Genomic DNA, 20,634 nt, shown 5'->3' with positions numbered 1-20,634 from the left:
TAAGTAAGCCTCATCTGTTTACAGAAAGTGTCCCAAATTTGTTGTATCTTCACAAAGATGCCCACTTTAGGGATTAAAAAAGATCCCACCTACAGTAATTTTGCTGAATTTATTTTGATCTATGCCATGCTACCAAACTTTCTTCAGAATACCATGTCAAAGACCAGAAGTCTTCCGATTATAACTAAATCAGATATTAAAAATCAGTGAATATTAAGGACATTTAAATTTCAATGCAGAAGTCCCGAATGGTTCAAATACCTTTGAATGAAATGTTTTTTACTGAGTATTTGAACCTAATGAATTTGTGTTAGCTTCCATTTCATAACAAATGAAGATCTTCTGCATTCACATACCATGCCTGCCTATATGTACATTCACATCTTTTTTGGTTTTTTGATTGCTGCTGTGCATATTTAGCATCTAAGAATCTTAGGTCTGCTTCATCTTCATCCTTAGTTATTTCAGCATCCTTCATGCAGTATATGCGTTTATCAATATTAATTCTCATCTTGCTTCATGTTCTGACTGCCCCTTGCATCTTTTTCAACAACTTCCTTACCGGTAGCCTCTAATTGTTCTTTCTTATAGCATTTCCTTTGCCTCAAAATTCTAAAGTAAAGTTCATTCAGTCTGATGAGTTATTCAGAAACACCCTGTGTGCGAGCTGAATGCCAGCAGCTTACATGTGGAAGTATTGAAAATGTGCTTTTTTTATTAATTCACGTGATGGGGGCATTGCTGACAACACTTATTTATCATTTATTGCCCATCCCAAATTGTGCTCGAGAAGGTGGCAGTGTAAAGCTAGAGTAAATGTTCAGCCATTCAGTTTTCAAATGCCTTCCTGGATGTGACATATTTTCTGTTGCTCACAGAACACTGGGCAGCACAGTGGTTAGCACTGCTGCCTCACAGCACCAGGGTCCCAGGTTCGATTCCTGGCTTGAGTCACTGTCTGTATGGAGTTTGCAAGTTCTCCCCGTGTCTGCGTGGGTTTCCTCGGGGTGCTCCGGTTTCCTCCCACACTCTGAAAGACGTGCTAGTTAGGTGAATTGACCTGAACAGGTGCTAGAATGTGGCGAGTAGGGGAATTTCACAGTAACTTCATTGCAGTGTTAATGTAAGCCTTACTTGTGACTAATAAATAAACTTTAATTTTACTTTACAGATTTTGGGAAGAGAGTAAAATGTAATACAAAAAAGGAGGGGAGAAATACATTTTCAAAAATAATTTTTCTGCTGATTAACTCATTGTGTGTGATTGTGCTTTCATTGTGATTTCCAGCATTGGCTGAGTTTTTGTTGTTTTACCCATGAAAGATTGGTACATATTGGTTTATAAAGTTGGTGTATGATGATTTGTCAATAAACTTCAAAGGTGCTACACAGAAGGTTAGAGATAAGAGAAGGCTATTCTGTAATGAAGGTATGCCCTTCTAGTACATCATCTTTTCCACCATAGCATCTAATTATGTTTTAAATAAGCACAATATTTTCTGGATCTGTTGCCTTTCTTGATGGACTTTTTCAAACCTTTATTGGTTTGCTCTGAAGTTTCAAGTTTCGATTTTACAGATGTACATATTTATATATGTTTTCTGGGCCTACTTTCTTGGCACACTTTGAAGTAATGACCTACATTTACATTACTGATATAATTTTATATACGTCACCAAAGTTTCCCTTAAAAGTTCAACCTCTAATCTTTTATCAAAGCATATCCATTTTACAATTTGGAATTAGTCCCATTGCTCTTTTCTATGTTAAACTGCTTTATAAATATAATTTGTTGGGAGAATAAAGAAAAATTAGAGAATATTGTTGATGCTTCAGTGACCTGAACTAAATACAGCATTTTATGTGTGGTCAAAGCCCTGCCTTTTGAAGATTATATTCTAGTATTATCATTCTGTTAGCTTTTAAAATTGGTTCATCACATTGAATAGATATTGAAAGTTTGTGCCATTTTTTGACCCTAATGCTGCTCTGAAGAAGTCATCTAGACTTGAAACGTTAACTCTATTTCTTTCTCCACAGATGCTGCTAGACTAGCTGAGTTTTTCCAACATCTTCTGCTTCTATGTCTGGCTTTACCACCCAGTTTATGTCTTGAAGCAACAGTCTAAGTTTGGCTCACCAATCATTCTATGATTCTATTTTATGTTATTTAGATTGAGCATGAATTTACCTAACCAGCCCTCAATTAGGATTAACCTGAGTGAATGAATTATTTTTTTCTTGCCAGATCATCAAAGAATATGTCAGACAAAAAACATGTATTAGCGAACATTATAATGTCTATTTAAACTTAAACACAGAATATACTGACAATTAACATACATAAATAGTATTTTACTTTGTCAGTTAACAATTTGGATGACATTATTATACAGTTCCTTGCAAACTGAATAACTTGATTGTCGAGTGTAACACTTGAATTCAACGTGAATTCGTTTGCAGAATATTAAATTATGGTTGAGATCAGTGCCTGAGATCACTGCAAATCGGTGAGACTCTTGTTAGTTAGTTGACTATTTAGCAGCATTAGTTACCCAGTCTTGAACAAATTAAAAACTATGTATTAATGGGCACGACTTTTCCAAAACTTACACAATCTTGTACTTAAGAATGGCATGGTTGAGTTGATCTTTCTCCCGTAGCATGGCAAAGTGAGATATTGGAATGTCGAGTTAATGAGGCCGATCAGGGATGGGATTATCTATTCCACTTGGATTACCTTTAGATGAAATCATTTTGATTGGCTGCATCTGAGCTGGCTGGCTTAATTCTCATTGTCCTAACTGCAGACAACGTGTACATTTGACAAGAACAATTTGCACTTGCATAGTGCCTCTAAAGTAGTAAAATGTCCCAAGGCATTTCATAGGAGCACTATCGAACAAAATTTGGCACTAAGTCACAAGAAGATATTAGGATAGATAAGGAAAAGCTTGGTTGAAGAGGTAGGTTTGAAGGAGGGTCTCTAAGGAGAAATTTAGGGATAGTATTCTAGAGTTCAGGGCCGAGGCAGATGAAAGCGCTGTCACTAATGAAAGAATGATTAAAATCAGGAATGTACACAAGATCAGAATTTGAGAAGTGCAGATGTCTTGGAGGGTTGTACAGCTGGTGGAAGTTACAGAGGTGGGAGAAATGATTCCTAGGAGGGATTTGAATGAGAATTTTAACGTTGACGTTGTTGATCCAGGAATCTCTGTAGGTCAATGAGCACAGAGGTGAGAGGTGATTGGGACATGAGGTGCAAGTTAAGGGACATGCAGCAGGAGTGATCCTTGTAGGAACACTAGCGAAAACGATGTGGGAGCGGGAAGAGAAGCCACTGCAGGTCATTCCTGGTTATGATTGGATGGATAAGAATATAACCAGACAAGGACAGTCCTACTCAGTTAGATGATAGAATAAAGATGTTGGGAGGCAGATGGTGTCATCATCTGTGTCAAAAACTGCAAAAGTGGTTGTGAAGGATAAGGAGGGATAGCTTACCTTTGTTATAGTCACGTAGGCTGTCATTTGTGATTTTATGACAACTTTTTGACACCGTGTATTGGGATTTGGACTCTATTCTAAACCCCAGAGTAAGCAAATTCTTGTTGCGGAATAACCCTATTGGCTAAAAGGACAATCACCAATTTTAAAGTAACTATAAAGGTTTATTGAACAGAGATTAATACTTAACATTCCACTAGTCGAAGCATGGCATGCTACACAAGTTCAACACGCCTGTCTCTCTGAAGCTGAAAACAGCTTCTTAACAAAGACTATTCACTTTCTCATGAGACAATTACCTTTAGCCCTGGATTTCTGCAGATACTTTCTGCCAGTGTCACCATAACTAACAACTTCTAATTAAACATTTGCAACTCTTGACCAATGGACCAGAAATCAGTGTAGGTCAACGAGCGCAGAGGTGAGGGGTGAACGGACCCATTGGCGATGGGATTATCTATTCTACTTTGATTATCTACTCCAGATCAAATCACTTTGGGTGGTCACACCTGAACTGGCTAGCTTTACTTTCATTGCTCATCACCCTAATTTCAGACAACATGCATATCAACAACAACAAATTGCATTTGTATAGTTTCAAGCTCGTCTCCAACTGGTGTTGTGGACTGGAGTTGAAAACACACTCAACTCGTCGATAATTGATTCTTGATTGAACAGATCTTCAAAATGCTCCCTCCAACAGACATTGACAGCTCTTTCCTTGATCAAATCTTCCCTATTCTTAGTGAAGCTGCTCATTGAGTACATGGGCCATAAATGGTCTTCATGGCAGTGAAGAAAACATGGATATCATTCATGTCAGTGAGATGTTGAATTTTCTTTGCCTTATGTGCCTTGGAAGTTTAACCCAGTGGACTAGGGGAACGGATAGAGGCAGAAGAGACAGTGAACGGTCTCAATTTTAATGACAAAGAAACTCATGAATTCTTTGCATGTGTTGTTAGAGGTGAGAGTGGAAGAGGTTTGGGAGAGAAGTTTAAGAAGACAGTTTGTAGTGAAGAGAAGCCAGAGGTTATTTTTGCATTCCAGGATGCCTCTGAGACAGTGGTCAGGATGAGAGAGAGTAATTTGTTTTAATAGGGACAGAAACACCACAGGTGAAGGTGAGGATGTAACTAAGTGGCATGCTTATCTCAGTCCATAGCTGGCTGGTATAAGTGTAAAATTCTTCTCTGTCTTGAAAGAAGAATTTAAGAAAATGAGAAGGGGGAGGTAAAAATAAAGACTTTAAAAAAGATAATCATGGAAAAGTACGCTAAATATTCAGCTCTTGCTTTGCAATTTTTGTTTTATACAATCATTCCCATTGACTGGATAAGCAAACGCATGGAAGCTAAGTTCAAAATCTGTGACTGGATGGTTGGAGAGCTGAAACAACTTATTTGCTGATTGCAACAATTTGTTAAATAAGTAAATGAACACAACCTCCAGTAAAGTCTTTAATACTTGTAATCAGTAGATGTTCAACTTTTTGTCAATTGTGAACATATTGCTTTTGCAAAATTTTCTTTTCCAAAGGAGCTAATGAGTATCCAATAAGTGCTGCAAGTCATCTACGTCTGTAGTGCAGTTTGAAATAAAGTAGCAATGCTGAACAACAAAAATGCAATCCTGCACCAGTTTTTTTTGTTCATTATTATTTCAACCTGTTAGAATTTTGGCAAAGGAGAATCAATGTTGAGGCTAAAATGAACATCTTGTAGTCAAATGCTATATGCTCATTGCTGCTAGCTGCTGAATCAAATGTGAACTCATGTTTTGTAAAATTCTAATTATGTATGTTTCTAATAATTTTTTGATGAGCCTCACCTAAGTTATATAAATCTTGGATTATTTTACAGGTGCGCCATCGCTGGTGTGAGCTGGTGATTAAACATAAACACACAGTGGCATATGGGGACTTGATAAATTTTCTGGAACAGGATCAGGTACTCTGCTTAAATATATCTTTAAATAAGAAATTATGGAAAATAAATACCTTGCTGAATTACAAATTTCAAAAAACAGCCAGCAGTTTTAAGAATATAGCCTTTCGTCTGAGATTTTGTTTTCAAAGCGTTTCCACCTCACATGCTGTGGTACTGGAGCAAATACTATCAATACTACATTAAAGCCAATTAAATGTCATGGCTATCTTTATTACCATATTTGTAACTCACTACTACATTATATTTAGAAAACAGTCAGATTTTAAAATTGTGAACCATTCTGTTCATCCTGTCTTCCATTTCTTTAATTTTATCTTCCTTTCTCCATTTCCTGTTCCTCCTATTTTCACTTCAGTTTTTATGATCGTAATTTGACGTTGTCTTATAATTAACTTATGTACCCTAGTTTAACCAGTCAGTATCATTTTGAAAACCATAATTTGTAAGATTGGAGGATTTTGCTTCCCAGTTATTTTCTTCGTCCAATACACAATGTCCATTTGAAGATAGGACCCATGTTGGAAAAGTTGCCCCCTCAGTGACTGGGCAACTTGCTCAGCCCTACAAATTCTGAATTCTTGCATATACCTGATACTGATTGCTCTACCATGGTGACGATGACTTCAGCTACCTCGGCCTTAACTCTTGAAATCCCCCTCTAAACTGTCTGTTTCTCTTTCCTCTAAGTTGCTCCTTAAAATCTATCTCTGATCCAGTCTTTTGCCCTTTGGCCTGAGGCATGGCACAGTGGTTAGCACTGCTGCCTCATAGCGCCAGGGACCTGGGTTTGATTCCAGCCTTGGGTGACTGTCTTTGTGGAACTTGCATGTTCTCCCTGTGTCTGAGTGGGTTTCCTCCAGGTGCCCCGCATCCTTCACGCAGTCCAAAGTTATGCAGGTTAGGTGGATTGGCCATGCTAAATTTTCCCTTGGTGTCCAAAGATGTGTAGGTTAGGTGGATCAGCCAAGCTAAATGGGGATAGGATGGAGGGGAGGTCTTGGTGGGATGCTCTTTCGGAGGATCGATGCAGACCGGATGGGCCAAATGGCCTCTTACTGCACTGTAGGGATTCTATGGATTCGTATGTGACTTAGTGTCAAATTATGCGAAGGAGATTTGAACCATTTGACACATAAAAAGAGGTAAATAAATGCAAGTCTACAAGATACATCGGCAGCTTCAAGGCTGCAAATGTAGGAGCAAAGTATCTGGACCTAATCAAAGATAGGTACAATCAATAGAAAAATAAGGCAGAAAAGAATTACAGAAAAAAATGGATTATGACAGAAAGGTATGACAAGTATGCCTAAGTAAGTGATAAATGGAAGTGTGCACAGACGCATGTATATAAGCTGTATAGGTAGCTGTATATTTGTTTCACAATTTAGTTTAAATATTTCAGTGTGACCTCTGATTGTTCAATATTCTTGGGATTGAAGGTTGAAAGTATAAGAATCTGTAGACCTTTTGGGTATGTTTCATTTTGTTAATTCTGAATTTGCAAAAAAAAAAGTCGCAATAAATCAGATTTTATTTTATATGTTGTCTTTTGACAGTTTTAATATCCAGTTCCAAAAAAGAAACTATACCACTGCATTCCTAAGGCTTTAATCAGCCATGAGTGAAGGAAATCATAGTGAAAGCATGTCTGTGTTCTATATCAGATCAAAAACTCTTGAAAGTTGTGCAATACGATTTTAATCATACTGAGTATCAAAAGGAAAACATAAACTTGCAGTGCAAAAGTTCAGACTTTTCCAGCACTACACTAAATCTGCAATTACACAGACAGCACAGCTAACCGCTGCTAATTTTAAAAGAAACTGTGATTAAATTGCAAGCAAAAGAGGGATTTTTTTTTTTAACAGAGCCAGTGCTTTGTGAATTAACTTCTGGCACATTACACTTTAGTATGGAGATGACTTTTGTAAAGCTACATTTTATTTCTTTCAGGCAATGGGAGTCTATCTCTATGGGGAGTTGATGGTTAATGAAGATGCTAAGCAGCAACAGCTGGTTCACAGGTGTTTCACGAAGCTTCAAGAAGAGATGGATCCATCCTTACAGAAGGTGGTAGCTGAAATGATACTCTAGCCAAATGAGAACCAAAGAGGTAATTCCACAAAGGCAATCTAAAGCATTCCTTGGGTTTAAGAGAGTTAAAGGTAAAGGAAATATACTAGTTGTTCTACTGTACTGATTTAGGGATATATAATTTGTGATTTTAGTGTAAATCATTCTGGAATTGAATTGGTAGCATTTGTCATTTAATGTTTTTTTTTCAAATCAAAATAAATTAGAATGCTACTATGTTTTGTTTACATGTTGATATGAATAGGTAATAGATTGAAAATGATCAAACTGTACTTAAAAATTAAAAACTACTTTGTCAGAAGTGTACATCCAGTCAAGGAGCCGAAGTGGGACTTTTAGCCCCTCAAGCCTGCTTCGCCATTTAATAAGATCATCACTGATCCGATAGTAACCTCAAATCTGCATCCCACCTACCATCAACAGCCTATCACCCCCATGTTTACCAAGGTTACCAAATCCACCTTAAAAATATTTAAAGACTCTGCTTCCATTGCCTTGTTGGGAAGAGCGTTCCAAAGACTCCCCTTCTGAGAGAAAAAACATTGCCTCATCTCCATTTTAAATGGGTGACCCCTTACTTTTAAACAGTGATCCCTACTTCTAGATTCTCCCACAAGAGGAAACATCCTCTCCACATCCATCCTGTGATGGACCAGAATTCTGCTTTGCTCTGGCTTCTTGTTGTTACATTTGATTAAATGCTGCCTTAATATCAAGGGCGGTCATTCTCACCTCAGCTCTGGAATTCAGCTCTGTTGTCAATGTTTGGACCAAGGTAAGGAGGTCTGAAGCCAAGCCATCCTGGCAGAACCATAACTTCTGGTCAGCTTGAGTACAGCAATGACCTTTGTCTCCTGCCCTGGAAATGGATCCCATTCCTGATGCTTTTCTGTGTCCCTTTGCAACACAGAGAGCTCTGCAATCACTCACCATTTAGATAATATGCTTCTCTTTTATGAAGGCCCATTTACGTCTATTCTCTGCTTCCTGGTTATCCAACCAATCTTTCATCCAGGTCAATATGTTACCCCTTAATGTAATTTTAAAAAGAACTGATAAATTGAACTATGCCATTTCAGTTACCTTCAGTTGTCACCTTCCACTGAGCCCAAAACCAGATGGGGTAACCTAGTGGGTGGAATTTACCCATCCCCACCCGCTGCAGGATTCATAGTGGGCGGGATTTCCGGTCTTGGGGCGCGTACGACCGGAAATTTACACCCAGAGTCTGTGTAGGGGGCAGGAGAATCATAGAATTCCTACAGTGCAAAAGGAGGCCATTCGGCCTGTCGACTCTGCACTGACTTTCTGACAGCACATCTTACCAGGCCCTCTCCCGATCTTATTCCCATGAGCCCACACATGGCTTATCCAGCTAACCTACAAATCCTGGGACACTAAGGGGCAATTTTTCTTTTAACTACCAACTAGCCATCTAATCCACCTAATAAAGACTTGAGTTCTAATATTTTCTTTACTTCCGATGAAAATTAATTGAAGACCTTAACCAACACCTCCATGCTATTAAATAATAAATGAGGAGAAATGTCTAGCTTATATATTTCTGCACAGCACACTTAGAATGACAACTCTCATTTCAGTTGTCTTTAGATAATAATGGCTTCAATGCAGCTTTGCAGTTTCATAAAATTGAGTCTTAACTTTTGAGGCAATTTCAGAATAATGTATCAAGCAAAGCAAGTTCACTCTTTATGTAGAAAGAGATCAGTCACTTGTTAACTGCCAGATAATTCCTGTTTTAATTTAGCTGCTTTTCCAGAGTCTCAGATCAAATACATCTGTTTTCAACTGTAACCTTCTCTCTACCTAATTCCCCTTCTAAAACCAAACATTGTATTCTCTTTAAAGTTGCTTTGTTCCATTTAGCAGTCATTGACTTCTAAGTGGAACAAGAAACTTTGACAAGTGAAAGGCTAACAAAACTGATTATAATCCTAACCGTTTTGGATTGTGCACTTTCTTCCAACTTTGCCTTGGAAAATATTGTTTCATACCACTGCTTGTGATGGACCAGAATTCTGCTTTGCTCTGGCTTCTTGTTGTTACATTTGATTAAATGCTGCCTTAATATCAAGGGCAGTCATTCTCACCTCAGCTCTGGAATTCAGCTCTTTTGTCAATGTTTGGACCAAGGTAAAGTGGTCTGAAGCCAAGCCATCCTGGCAAAGAACAAAGAACAGTACAGCACAGGAAACAGGCCCTTCGGCCCTCCAAGCCTGTGCCGCTCCTTGGTCCAACTAGACCAATCGTTTGTATCCCTCCATTCCCAGGCTGCTCATGTGACTATCCAGGTAAGTCTTAAACGATGTCAGCGTGCCTGCCTCCACCACCCTACTTGGCAGCGCATTCCAGGCCCCCACCACTCTCTGTGTAAAAAACGTCCCTCTGATATCTGAGTTATACTTCGCACCTTGAGCCTGTGACCCCTCGTGATCGTCACCTCCGACCTGGGAAAAAGCTTCCCACTGTTCACCCTATCTATACCCTTCATAATCTTGTACACCTCTATTAGATCTCCCCTCATTCTCCGTCTTTCCAAGGAGAACAACCCCAGTCTACCCAATCTCTCCTCATAGCTAAGACCCTCCATACCAGGCAACATCCTGGTAAACCTTCTCTGCACTCTCTCTAACGCCTCCACGTCCTTCTGGTAGTGCGGCGACCAGAACCATAACTTCTGGTCAGCTTGAGTACAGCAATGACCTTTGTCTCCTGCCCTGGCTTTTGGATGCATCCAAATTCCATGGTATTAATGCCCCATTTCATCATCCATTGGAGTCTCTTGGGACGCAGTTGAGGAAGAAATTCTATGGAAATATCAGTTTACACAGCCGACATCCTTTTCTTCATTTTAGTGAAACCATCCTTCACTTCACTTGTGCTGGTAGTGGTCGGTTCATTTGGAGGGATTGGGATTATTTTCTTGTGTGATTGATGATGGATCCCATTCCTGGTGCTTTTCGCACTCTTGGAGACTATAAAGTTGAGTTGAACTTTTGAAGTTTGGTATTTCAGTGACTTTAAGGTAGCCGAGGCTTGATGTCTGGAGTGTGTGAAGACCAGATCTTCAACACACTCAATCCACTGCTAGTGTCTGGCTGTGTCCAAAGCCACCAGCAGGTATTTTGCATTCTGTGGACTGCCTGACAGTTTGTATTGCTAGAATGGATCCTAGGTCGGTCTTGTTCAGCAGGGACTGTATTCATCCTTGAGGTTCTGGGGGTTGCTCTTCTTGGCTTTCACAGTAATGAGGCCAGTGAATTGATGATAGCATTCCTGTGTCCTAGCAGGTTCAGATAACCACTTTTTCAATAGCTTCCCTGTAACAGTCAACTTTGGCCATATTCACAGTGGAGTTTGTCTCAATGGAATAACTGGGGTTTTGGTGCCAACATGGGTGATAAGCCTATGTTGACTAATGGGGAAGTTAGAGAGTATTTGTGGGATATGTGAAGCATGGTCCTACTTTGATCTTTGGAAATGGTAACAAGGTCCTCATTGTAATCATGATTCTTTAATGGGCTTTGAGCAGAGTCAGTGGACATGATTTTTTTCTTGTATAATAACATCACTCACTGACTGTGTATCTACAACTCCTGGTGTAAAAAACACTTAATAAAACAACATTGTGAAAAAAATGTATTTTTTCTGGACATGTCCCCTTTTTATGGTACTAGCTGCTGTATTGTAAGTTCAAAGGTCCAGTTTGAATGTTCGTGAATGGATGAGTAGATGAATGGGTACATGGGTAGGGAGTTAGGTGGGTGAGGTGAATAAGTGGATGAGTGGTACCAGGGAAAGGTAGTCAGGTGGACAGGGGTGATGGTCATGAGGCTGCTCGGGTGATTGTGAGGGTAGTCAGGTCGAGAGAATAGTTTGGTCATGGGGGTAGTCAGGTGATCAGGGGTGTAGTCGGGCCAAGTTGGGGGGAAGGGTTGAGTGGGGGGTGTGTAGTTACCCAGATTTAAGTTTAAATCTGTTGAGTACTGTGGATCTGTCTGAAGTCTCTTAAAACTGTAATTCATAGTCTGAGACGATGAGAAGGTCCAAGGGGCAGGGGAGATGCCCGCTGGAAGTTGAAACTTCCCAGGGAATTCCCACATAGGCCCAGACATCAGGACTTCCACAGGATCCCAAAGTATATCCTCAGTTGTACATCCAGTCTCTGACAGTCTGGAAATCAGAAGGTTTTGCCCCATGTGTTTATATATGATCAGCTGGACAGATGATGTTAAATTTCACTCTGTTAAGAGATGGGATTGTTTTTATATCTTCTGGTGTTCACATTTTAGGCCAGTGGGTTACTGATGGGTACGTTTGTAGGAACAGAGGATGCTGAAGAAACTCAGCAGGTCTGACAGCATCTATTACGAGAGAAACAGAGTTAATGTTTCGGGTCATGGACCCTTCATTGGAATTGAAGGGAGGAAGAATGTGTTTGACCTGTAGAAACTGGAACAAAAAGAAGCACCTTTAAGAACAAAAGACAGATGGTCTGATGTAGGGGTGGGTGCGAGGGGAGTGGTTTGCCTTGAGTAACACATGTATAGGATATCTTTTTAAAATGAGCGGTTTAAGATAGAGAAACTCTCAAGTTGCCAAACTCAACATTGAGTTCCGAGGGCTGCAAGGTGCCCAGTCGGAAGATGAGATGCTGCTCCACCAGCTTGTGCTGGGTTTCACTGGAATAATGTAGCAAGCCAATGATGGACATGTGGGCATGCAAGCAAGGTCCTGAGTTAAAATGACACGCAATAAGAAGGTTGGAGTCATGCTTACGGACTGAGTGAAGGCGTTCCACAAAGTACTCACCCAGTCTGCATTTAGTCTACCCGGTGTAGAGGAGACCGCATTGAGAGCAGTGAATATAATATAGCAAATTGAAGGAGCTTAATTGAAGTTGTGACGTCTTGCTGTGATTTAGTGTAAATATTTAGTTAAGAAATTTTAAATAGCTCACTGCTTCATTACTGTAGCTATAATGTTATAACTCGTGAATCTGCTCTCACAACAAAATTACTTTCTGAACAGATAGTGATTGTGTGCAGATTTTTTTGGGCAGTCTAGAAGTACTTTTGTACAGATGAAAAGGTGGATTCAAGAAACAGGAGCTTATTGTGTCTTCACACTATTTTTGTGTATAGTAAATTGAGCACTGTTGTTTATAGAAGGTTTATAACATTGTAAGATTGTTTACTATTAAGATTGCAAAGCCTGACTGGGGATGTGTGCATGTAAAACGAATGGAATAAAATAGATGTTTAAGTTTAAAACATATGATTAAACTTTTGAAGTGGAATGTTCTAATTTAAATCATCCGACATTTGTTAAATGGTTTCAGTAAAATGGTTCTATATTTTTTTTAAAGAAAAAAGGGCAAATAAAAAATGATCTGTTCAAGTGATCTTAGAGCGTCTTGTTGAAATCGTTGGTGAAGGTGAGACCATATTCAGATCATTTCTCAAAGCCCTTACCATGCATGGAGGGTATGAATTTTTTTATGGACCCATTAGTGGTCAGAACCCAGATTGAGCTGGGTAATTTCTGAATTTCTTTCCAAGTATTGACAGTTAATCTCGTCCATTCATTCATTCTGCAGTCCCTTATGCTATTACCCATAAATGGCAGTGCTGTTAATGGAAGTTGGCATGCAAGTTTCTCCAGGTTCAACCACCACGTTTCTACTCTATCCATTAACCAAGCCATCACAGATTTCAGTTGAGCTTCCCAAAAGAAGAACTAAAATTGAGGAGTGCTGAACCTCCTTCTGATTTAGTAAGCTGTAATGTTTTAAATTGCACTCTGGGTCATTTTCCGTGCCATATAAAATGGAAGATCAGATGATCCAGCATATTGAATGTAGATTCTGGAATCAGAATTGGTAGCACCTGGAACAGATACAACAATCTAGCAAGGACATTCTTTCTAATAACTTCAATCCAACCTAACAGAGAGAGGGGTAGAGTCAGCTACCGATCCAGATCACTCTTGATACAGTTAATGTTGCTGGTGTAATTTGCTTCATATATTCTATCAATTGACGATGGGTCAAGAATACCAAGATATTTAATGCCCGACTGAGCCATTTAAAGGCACTTTGTGTCTTAACATGATTGGGGATCTGTCCACTTATTTTCATTGCTTCAGTTTTATCAGCATTAATTTTGTAACCCAAGCAATAACCAAAATTTTTAATACTCAGAAAAAATATACATGTTGAAGGATCTGATAAGTATTGCAGGATGTCAGCAGCATATAATGGCAATTTGTGCTCCTCTTCTCCAGCTATAACACCTTTTATCTCCATATTATCTCTCTCCTATTTGCACTAAGAGTGCGATACATATAGCAACAGAAGAGGGGGGGGGCAGAGGACAACTATGTCTTGTCCCCCTTTGGCTCAAAGGCTTCAGAAATATCACCATTCACTCTAACGTGGATTTGAATAAAGGATCTGGACCCATCTCACAAAGCTGGATCCAAACTCCAGGCGGTTTAAAGTCTGAAATAGGTACACCCATGATACTCGGTCAAACACCTTTCCAGTGTCTAAGGATAAGATCATGTGTCATGATATTAAGGAGCCTGCGGAGATGGTTTCCAGAGTAACACTGTTATAAATCCAGTTTGGTCTGGATATATAATCTCAGTTATTATTTATTTGCTCTATGGGCCAGTATTGATGTTAGCATTTCCAGATTGCAATTAATTAATGAGATGGGGCAATATGATCCGCACTTTGTTGGGTCGCTACCCTCCTTATGAATGACCTTTACGACTGCATCTCTCCATGAAGGAGCTAATGATCCAGTTTCTACTGAGTGATGTTAGGCCTGCTGAAGTAAAGGTGTATGTCTTTAAAGGTCTTATAAAATTCATTTATGTAACCATCGGGGCCGGCACTTTTACTATTTTTAAGTGCATCTATTGTTTCGTTTATTTCCAAATCAATGACAGGTCTGTCTAATTCCTTAGCACTATTTTCTGACAACCTCATCATGTTGGTTCCTTGCAGAAAGTCGTTAATTTTTCCCCTATCCCTACAAGCATCAGAATCCTTGCACCGTTTCGTATGGAAATCTGCAAACGCAGAAGAGATTTGCTGTGCTATGATGGCTTGGTTAATGGATAGAATAGAAACCTGGTAGTTGAACCTGGAGAAACTTGCATGCCAACTTCCATTAACAGTACTGCCATTTATGGGTAATAGCATAAGGGACTGCAGAATCTTTTGGAACAAGATTGCATGATTGCTATTTTCTTATTTGAAATGCCAACAAGCAGTTTGCCCTATTATCATGTTCATAATATAGGAATCATAGGAAACCCTACAGTGCAGAAAGAGGCCATTCGGCTCATCGAGTCTGCACCGACCACAATCTCATATCTCTGTTTTACAAATCATAAATGTCCTTCATCTTGTTCGGAAAGCAAACTATCTAAAGCTCTGCGAGCCTTTGTGAGGGAGGCCATCAAAACTAGTGAGTGCTGCTTTTTGTCTTGCTGTTCTAAATTTTGAATTTCTTGTTCAAATTCAATTTGTTTAATTCATTTTTCTTCCTCTTGGCACAAGCAAATGCGATGATGCGACCTCTTAAATCTGCCTTCAGGCAGTCCCATTAGGTCAGGGGTGAGGGATCCGGTACTGCATTGAGTTCTAAATATAGTTGCAATTATTTTCTCTCAAATTTAACAAATCCTTTATCATATAAGAGAGAGACATTCAAACACCACCTCTTTGAGGTAGATTTTTGTCTTGGATCCCAAGTCACAACTATGGGCCCATGATCAGAGAGAATTGCTAGTAGGACGTCACTATCAATTCTCTAGGCTTCTGACTTAGTTGTAAAGCAATAGTCAATTTGAGAGTAAGAATAGTGCTTGTTGGAGTAAAATGTAAAGTTTTTTTTCTCCTTGGGTACAGGTGTCGCCATGTGCCTATTAGCCAAGGTTCCATAACATAACTTCTCAATGATTGGCTCCTCTTGGAGCAGGGGTTTGATGATGCTGAGAACCTGTCTGCATTCGGGACATAGCACAATTAAAATGCCCACCCAGTAAGCGCAATCCTGTGAAGTTTTTAATCTTTTTAATAAATTGTGGGTCATCCTCATTGGGGCATTTACATTCATCAGTAATACCTCTGTCTCATCTACCATTGGAATAAGATTGCTGCACCCCTTTTTGCCCCTGATGCACCAGAGGCAAAGAATGCCTGGTTTATCCAAGATCTACCCAGCTTATTATGTTTTATGTCTGGTAGTTATGTTTCTTATGAAAATTGAATTTTGCAGTTTGATGTTTCAGTTGACAGGGTATCTTTTTTTTCCTTAATTGGGCTAAGTAACTCTTTCACATTATAGCTAATTACCGTTAACACGAGCATAATAATCTGTATTTAATTGACATGACAGGTGTACCCAGCTTGACAAATAGCCTAATATCAAAGAGAGCATGGGTCGGGGGAAGAAAGAAAAATGTGCTATCTGTACATTGGCTTTAACATTGTTCCCTTGGGAATACTCTGAGGTAGGAACTATGTACATGAAAGGTTTAACTACGAATTTGACTCGCATCCAAGTGGGACTGGGCCAAAAACCAAAATTGTTTAAACCAACAAAAGCGAGATTTAGCATCTTGACTATCCAACTCGTGAAATATGTAATTGTGTATAATAACAAGGAATCTCCAGAGCAGATCTTCCAACACTCAAGCCTTCAGCTTCATTGGTGATAGGAACAGCTGAGCAAACTCTCCCATCTAAACAAGCACAGCTGGCTGCGGTCAGCTAAGACCACTCCACTCCTCCCATCCAACTGTTCCCACCACCACCCATTATAAGAACTGGCTTAAAAACTTTCCGAACATTTCTGAATAAACAAAACAAAAAGTGAATATAAAAAAGAAAGATTTTCTTAGCCACTTGTATACTATCCCCAAAGAACAATATCACATCAGCTACACCGGATTACCTGAGCTATAGCTATCAAGCTGGCAGCAATTAAGAGTTATGGTGAGTGGGCGGGTTAGTGGAGGTGAGTCCACAAAATGATCAGCCATGATCTTATTGAATGGTGGAACAGGCTCGAGGGACTAGATGGCCTACTCCTGCTCCTAGTTCTTATGTTCTTATGTAATTGAGTTTTAGTTAACTAACCCGTCTATGGGTAATGCACAAGTTAGAAAGTCTACAATTTAAAGTTTCATTTCGTACCCACTGATGTCTGAGACGCATCTCACAACTGTTTTAACACTGCCCTCCCTTATCGTGTCTCTGAAGCAGACCCTCTACATTTCAAAACATCGGGCAGTTAAGCAAGGGAATTACGTCATTGTTGATTTCTACCAACAATCTGATGCAGTGTATGGATGAATTAGTTGTACAGATAGATGTAAAGATGATGTAGTTGGCATTATGGAAACGTGGCTCCAAGGTGACCAAGGATAGGAACTAAACGTTGAGGGCTATTCAGTGTTTAGGAAGAACAGACAGAAAGTTGATCAAAGATGATATTGATACAATGATGAGGAAAGATATTAGCATAGATAGGTGGAGTAAAGAAACAACAAGGGGCAAAAAATATTGGTGGGGGTGGTATACAGACCACCAAACTGTAGTGGTAATGTTGGGAAAAGCACTCGACAGGAAATCAGAGGTGCATGCGTTAAAGTAATACCTGTAATTATCGGCGACTTTAATTTGTATATAAATTGGGAGAATCAAATTAATCACAGTACAATGGAGGAAGAATTTCTGGAATGCATATGGGATGGTTTTCTGGAGCAATACGTTGAGGAGCCAACTAGGAAACAGCCCACCTTGGACTGGGTGTTGTGCAATGAGAGAGGATTAGTTTTGAGAGAACCCTTGGGGACAATGACCATAATATGATAGAATTCTTTGTCAAGGTGGAGAGTGTTGTCATTGATTCTGAGACCAGGGTCCTGAATCTCAATCAAGGTAACTATGATGGTATGAGGCATGAATTGGCCATGATGAACTGGGAAATATTACTGAAAGGAAAGACAGTGGACAGGCAATGGCAGGCATTTAAAGAACGAATAGGTGAGCTCCAGAAGTTGTTTATTCCTGTTTGGCGCAAGAGTGATGAGGGAATTGTGGCCAAACCATGGCTTACAAGGGAAATTAGAGATGGTATCAGATTCAAGGAAGAAGCACACAAATTGGCAAGAAAAAGCAATAGGCCTGAGGATTGGGAGCAATTTAAAATTCAGCAAAGGAGCACCAAGGGATTGATTAAGAAGGAAATTATAATAGAGTATGAAAGTAAGCTGGCGGGGTACATAAAAACTGACTGTAAAAATTTCTATAGATGTGTACAGAGAAAAAGATTGACAAAAACAAATTAGGCCCCTTACAGTCAGAAACCGGAGAATTCATAACGGGGAATAAAGAAATGGCTGAGGATTTAAATTCATACTTTGCTTCAGTCTTCACAAAGGGAGACATGAATAATGTACCAGAAGTGCTGAGAAACATGTTTTCATGAAGAGCTGAAGGAAATCAGCATTAGTAGAGAAATGGTTTGGGGGAAATTGATGGGATTGAAGGTGGATAAATCTCCAGGTCCTGATAATCTTCATCCCAGAATATTTAAGGAAGTGGTCCTGGAAATAGTAGATCCATTGGTGGTTATTTTCCAAAATTCTTTGGACTCTGGGCTGGTTCCTACAGATTGGAGGTAGCTAATATAAGCCTGCTATTCAAAAAGGGAGATAGAGAGAAAACAGGGAACTATAGATCAGTGAGCCTAACGTCAGTACTGGGAAAATTGCTAGAGTCCATTTTCAAGGATTTCATAACTCGGCATTTGGAAGGCAGTGGAATAATCAGACAAAGTCAGCATGGATTTACAAAAGGGAAATCATGTTTGACGAATCTATTGGAATTCTTTGAAGATGTAGTGATAGAGTTGACTGAGGAGAACCAGTGGGTGTGGTTTATTTAGACTTTCAGAAGGCTTTCAACAAGGTCTCACGTAACAGACTACTATGTAAAATTAAAGCGGGGGGGATTGCAGGTAATGTAAGATCTGGACAATATCCAGGCTTGGGCTGACAAGTTACATTCGCGCCACACAAATACCAGGCAATGACCATCACCAATAAGAGACACTTTAACCACCACCCTTTGACATTCATTGGTGTAACCGTCACTGAATCCCCACTGTCAACATCCTTGGGGTTACCATTGACCAGAAACTCAACTGGACTCACTACATAAACACAGTGGCAATAAGAGCAGATCAGAGGCTAGGAATATTGCGGTGGGTAACTCACCTCCTGACTCCCCAAAAGCCTATCTACCATCTATAAGGCACAAGTCAGGAGTGTGATCGAATACTCCCCACTCGCCTGGATGGGTGCAGCTCCAACAACACTCGAAAAGCTTGACCCATCCAGGACAAAGCAGCCCCCTTGATTGGCACCACGTCTACAAATATTCAATCCCTCCACCACTGATGCTCAGTAGCAGCAGTGTGTACTATCTACAAGATGCACTGCAGCAATTCATCAAAGATCCTTAGACAGCATCTTCCAAACCCACGACAACTTCCAACTAGAAGGACAAGGGCAGCAGATACATGGGAACACCACCACCTGCAAGTTCCCCTCCAAGCCACTCACCATCCTGACTTGGAAATATATTGGCGTTCCTTCGCAGTTGCTGGGTCAAAATCCTGGAATTTCCTCCCCAATGGCATCGTGGGTCAACCCACAGAACATGGACTGCAGTGATTCAAGAAGACAGCTCACCACCACCTTCTCAAGGGCAACTCGGGATGGGCAATAAATGCTAGCCAGCCAGCAATGCCCATATCCCACGAATGAATAAAAAAAGCCTTGAGATGGATAGAAAGCTGGTTAGCAGATAGGAAGCGAAGAGTTGGCATAAATGGGTCTCTCTCTGATTGGCAGTCAGTGACTACTGGAGTTCTGCGGGGATCTGTGCTAGGACCCCAACTGTTCACATTATATATTAATGATTTGGAAGAGGGAACTGAATGTATTATCTCCAGATTTGCAGATGATACAAAGTTGGGTGAGCTGTGAGGAGGATGCAGAAATGCTTCAGCGTGTTTTGGACAGGCTGAGTGTGTGGGCATATGCATGGCAGATGTAGTACAATGTGGATAAATTTGAGGTTATTCACTTTAGTAGCAATAATAGGAAGACATTACTTTAATGGCTGTAAATTGAGAGAAGTGGATACCCAGCGAGACCTTGGTGTCCTTGTGCATCATTCGCTGAAAGTAAGCGTGTAGGTACAGCAGGCAGTAAAGAAGGCAAATGATATGTTGGCCTTCATAGCGAGAGGATTTGAGTATATGGATAGGGATGTTTTGCTGCAATTGTATAGGGCTTTGGTGAGGCCACATCTGGAGTAGTGTGTGCAGTTTTGATGTTCTTATCTGAGGAAGGATGTCCTTGCTATAGAGTGAGTACAGCAAAGGTTTACCAGGCTGATTCCTGGGATGACAGGTCTGTCATATGAGGAGAATCTAAGTCGATTAGGATTATATTCTCTGGAGTTTAGAAGAGTGAGAGGAGATCTCATAGAAACTTATAAAATTCTAACAAGGTTAGACAGGGTAGATTCAGAAAAAATGTTCCCAATGGTGGGAGGGAGTCCAGAACTAGGGTTCATAGTTTAAGGATAAGGGGTAAACCTTTTAGAACCGAGGTGAGAAGAAATTTCTTCACCCAGAGGATGGTGAATATGTGGAATTCACTACCACAGAAAGTAGTTGAGGCCAAAACGTTGTCTGATTTTTAAGAAGAAATTAGATATAGCTCTAGGGCTAAAGGGATATTGGAGGGGGGGGTGGGTGGGTTGGAATCAGTATAGTGAATTTGATGATCAGCCATAATTGGAATGAATGGAGCGAAGCAAGCTTGAAGGGCTGAATGGCCTACTGCTGCTTCTTGTTTCTGTCTTTCTCCAGCTGCTCATCCTCTGGGAGGCTCGTGGTGAGACCCAGGTGTTTCAGTCCCTCTGCAGCCTCCCATGCCGATAGAAAAAGTCTTGCTTCCTTCC

The 20,634-nt window shown here is 40.0% G+C and overlaps 1 protein-coding gene across 6 annotated transcripts in view; it reads left to right on the top strand.

The window, feature by feature from the left end:
* aopep (aminopeptidase O (putative)) overlaps nucleotides 1-20,634 on the top strand; it is a 240,863-nt gene that overhangs the window by 214,109 nt on the left and 6,120 nt on the right. For 3 of the 6 annotated variants that reach the window (XR_013498171.1, XM_078214419.1, XM_078214421.1), the window contains 2 exons: nucleotides 5,373-5,459; nucleotides 7,413-7,572. Coding sequence is in view for 5 of the 6 variants with exons in the window: in XM_078214419.1 (XP_078070545.1) it covers nucleotides 5,373-5,459; nucleotides 7,413-7,553 (228 nt within the window). In the remaining variant the exon portion in view is untranslated. Of the gene's footprint in view, nucleotides 1-5,372; nucleotides 5,460-7,412; nucleotides 7,769-20,634 lie in introns of those variants that run through there. The other 3 variants (XM_078214423.1, XM_078214422.1, XM_078214424.1) reach the window with 1 other exon arrangement.

This window comes from Mustelus asterias, chromosome 6 (assembly GCF_964213995.1).
Source record: "Mustelus asterias chromosome 6, sMusAst1.hap1.1, whole genome shotgun sequence".
Classification (NCBI taxonomy): domain Eukaryota; kingdom Metazoa; phylum Chordata; class Chondrichthyes; order Carcharhiniformes; family Triakidae; genus Mustelus; species Mustelus asterias.
The sequence above is the reverse complement of the archived record's forward strand: the minus strand, read 5'-3'. Positions and strand labels throughout refer to the sequence as shown.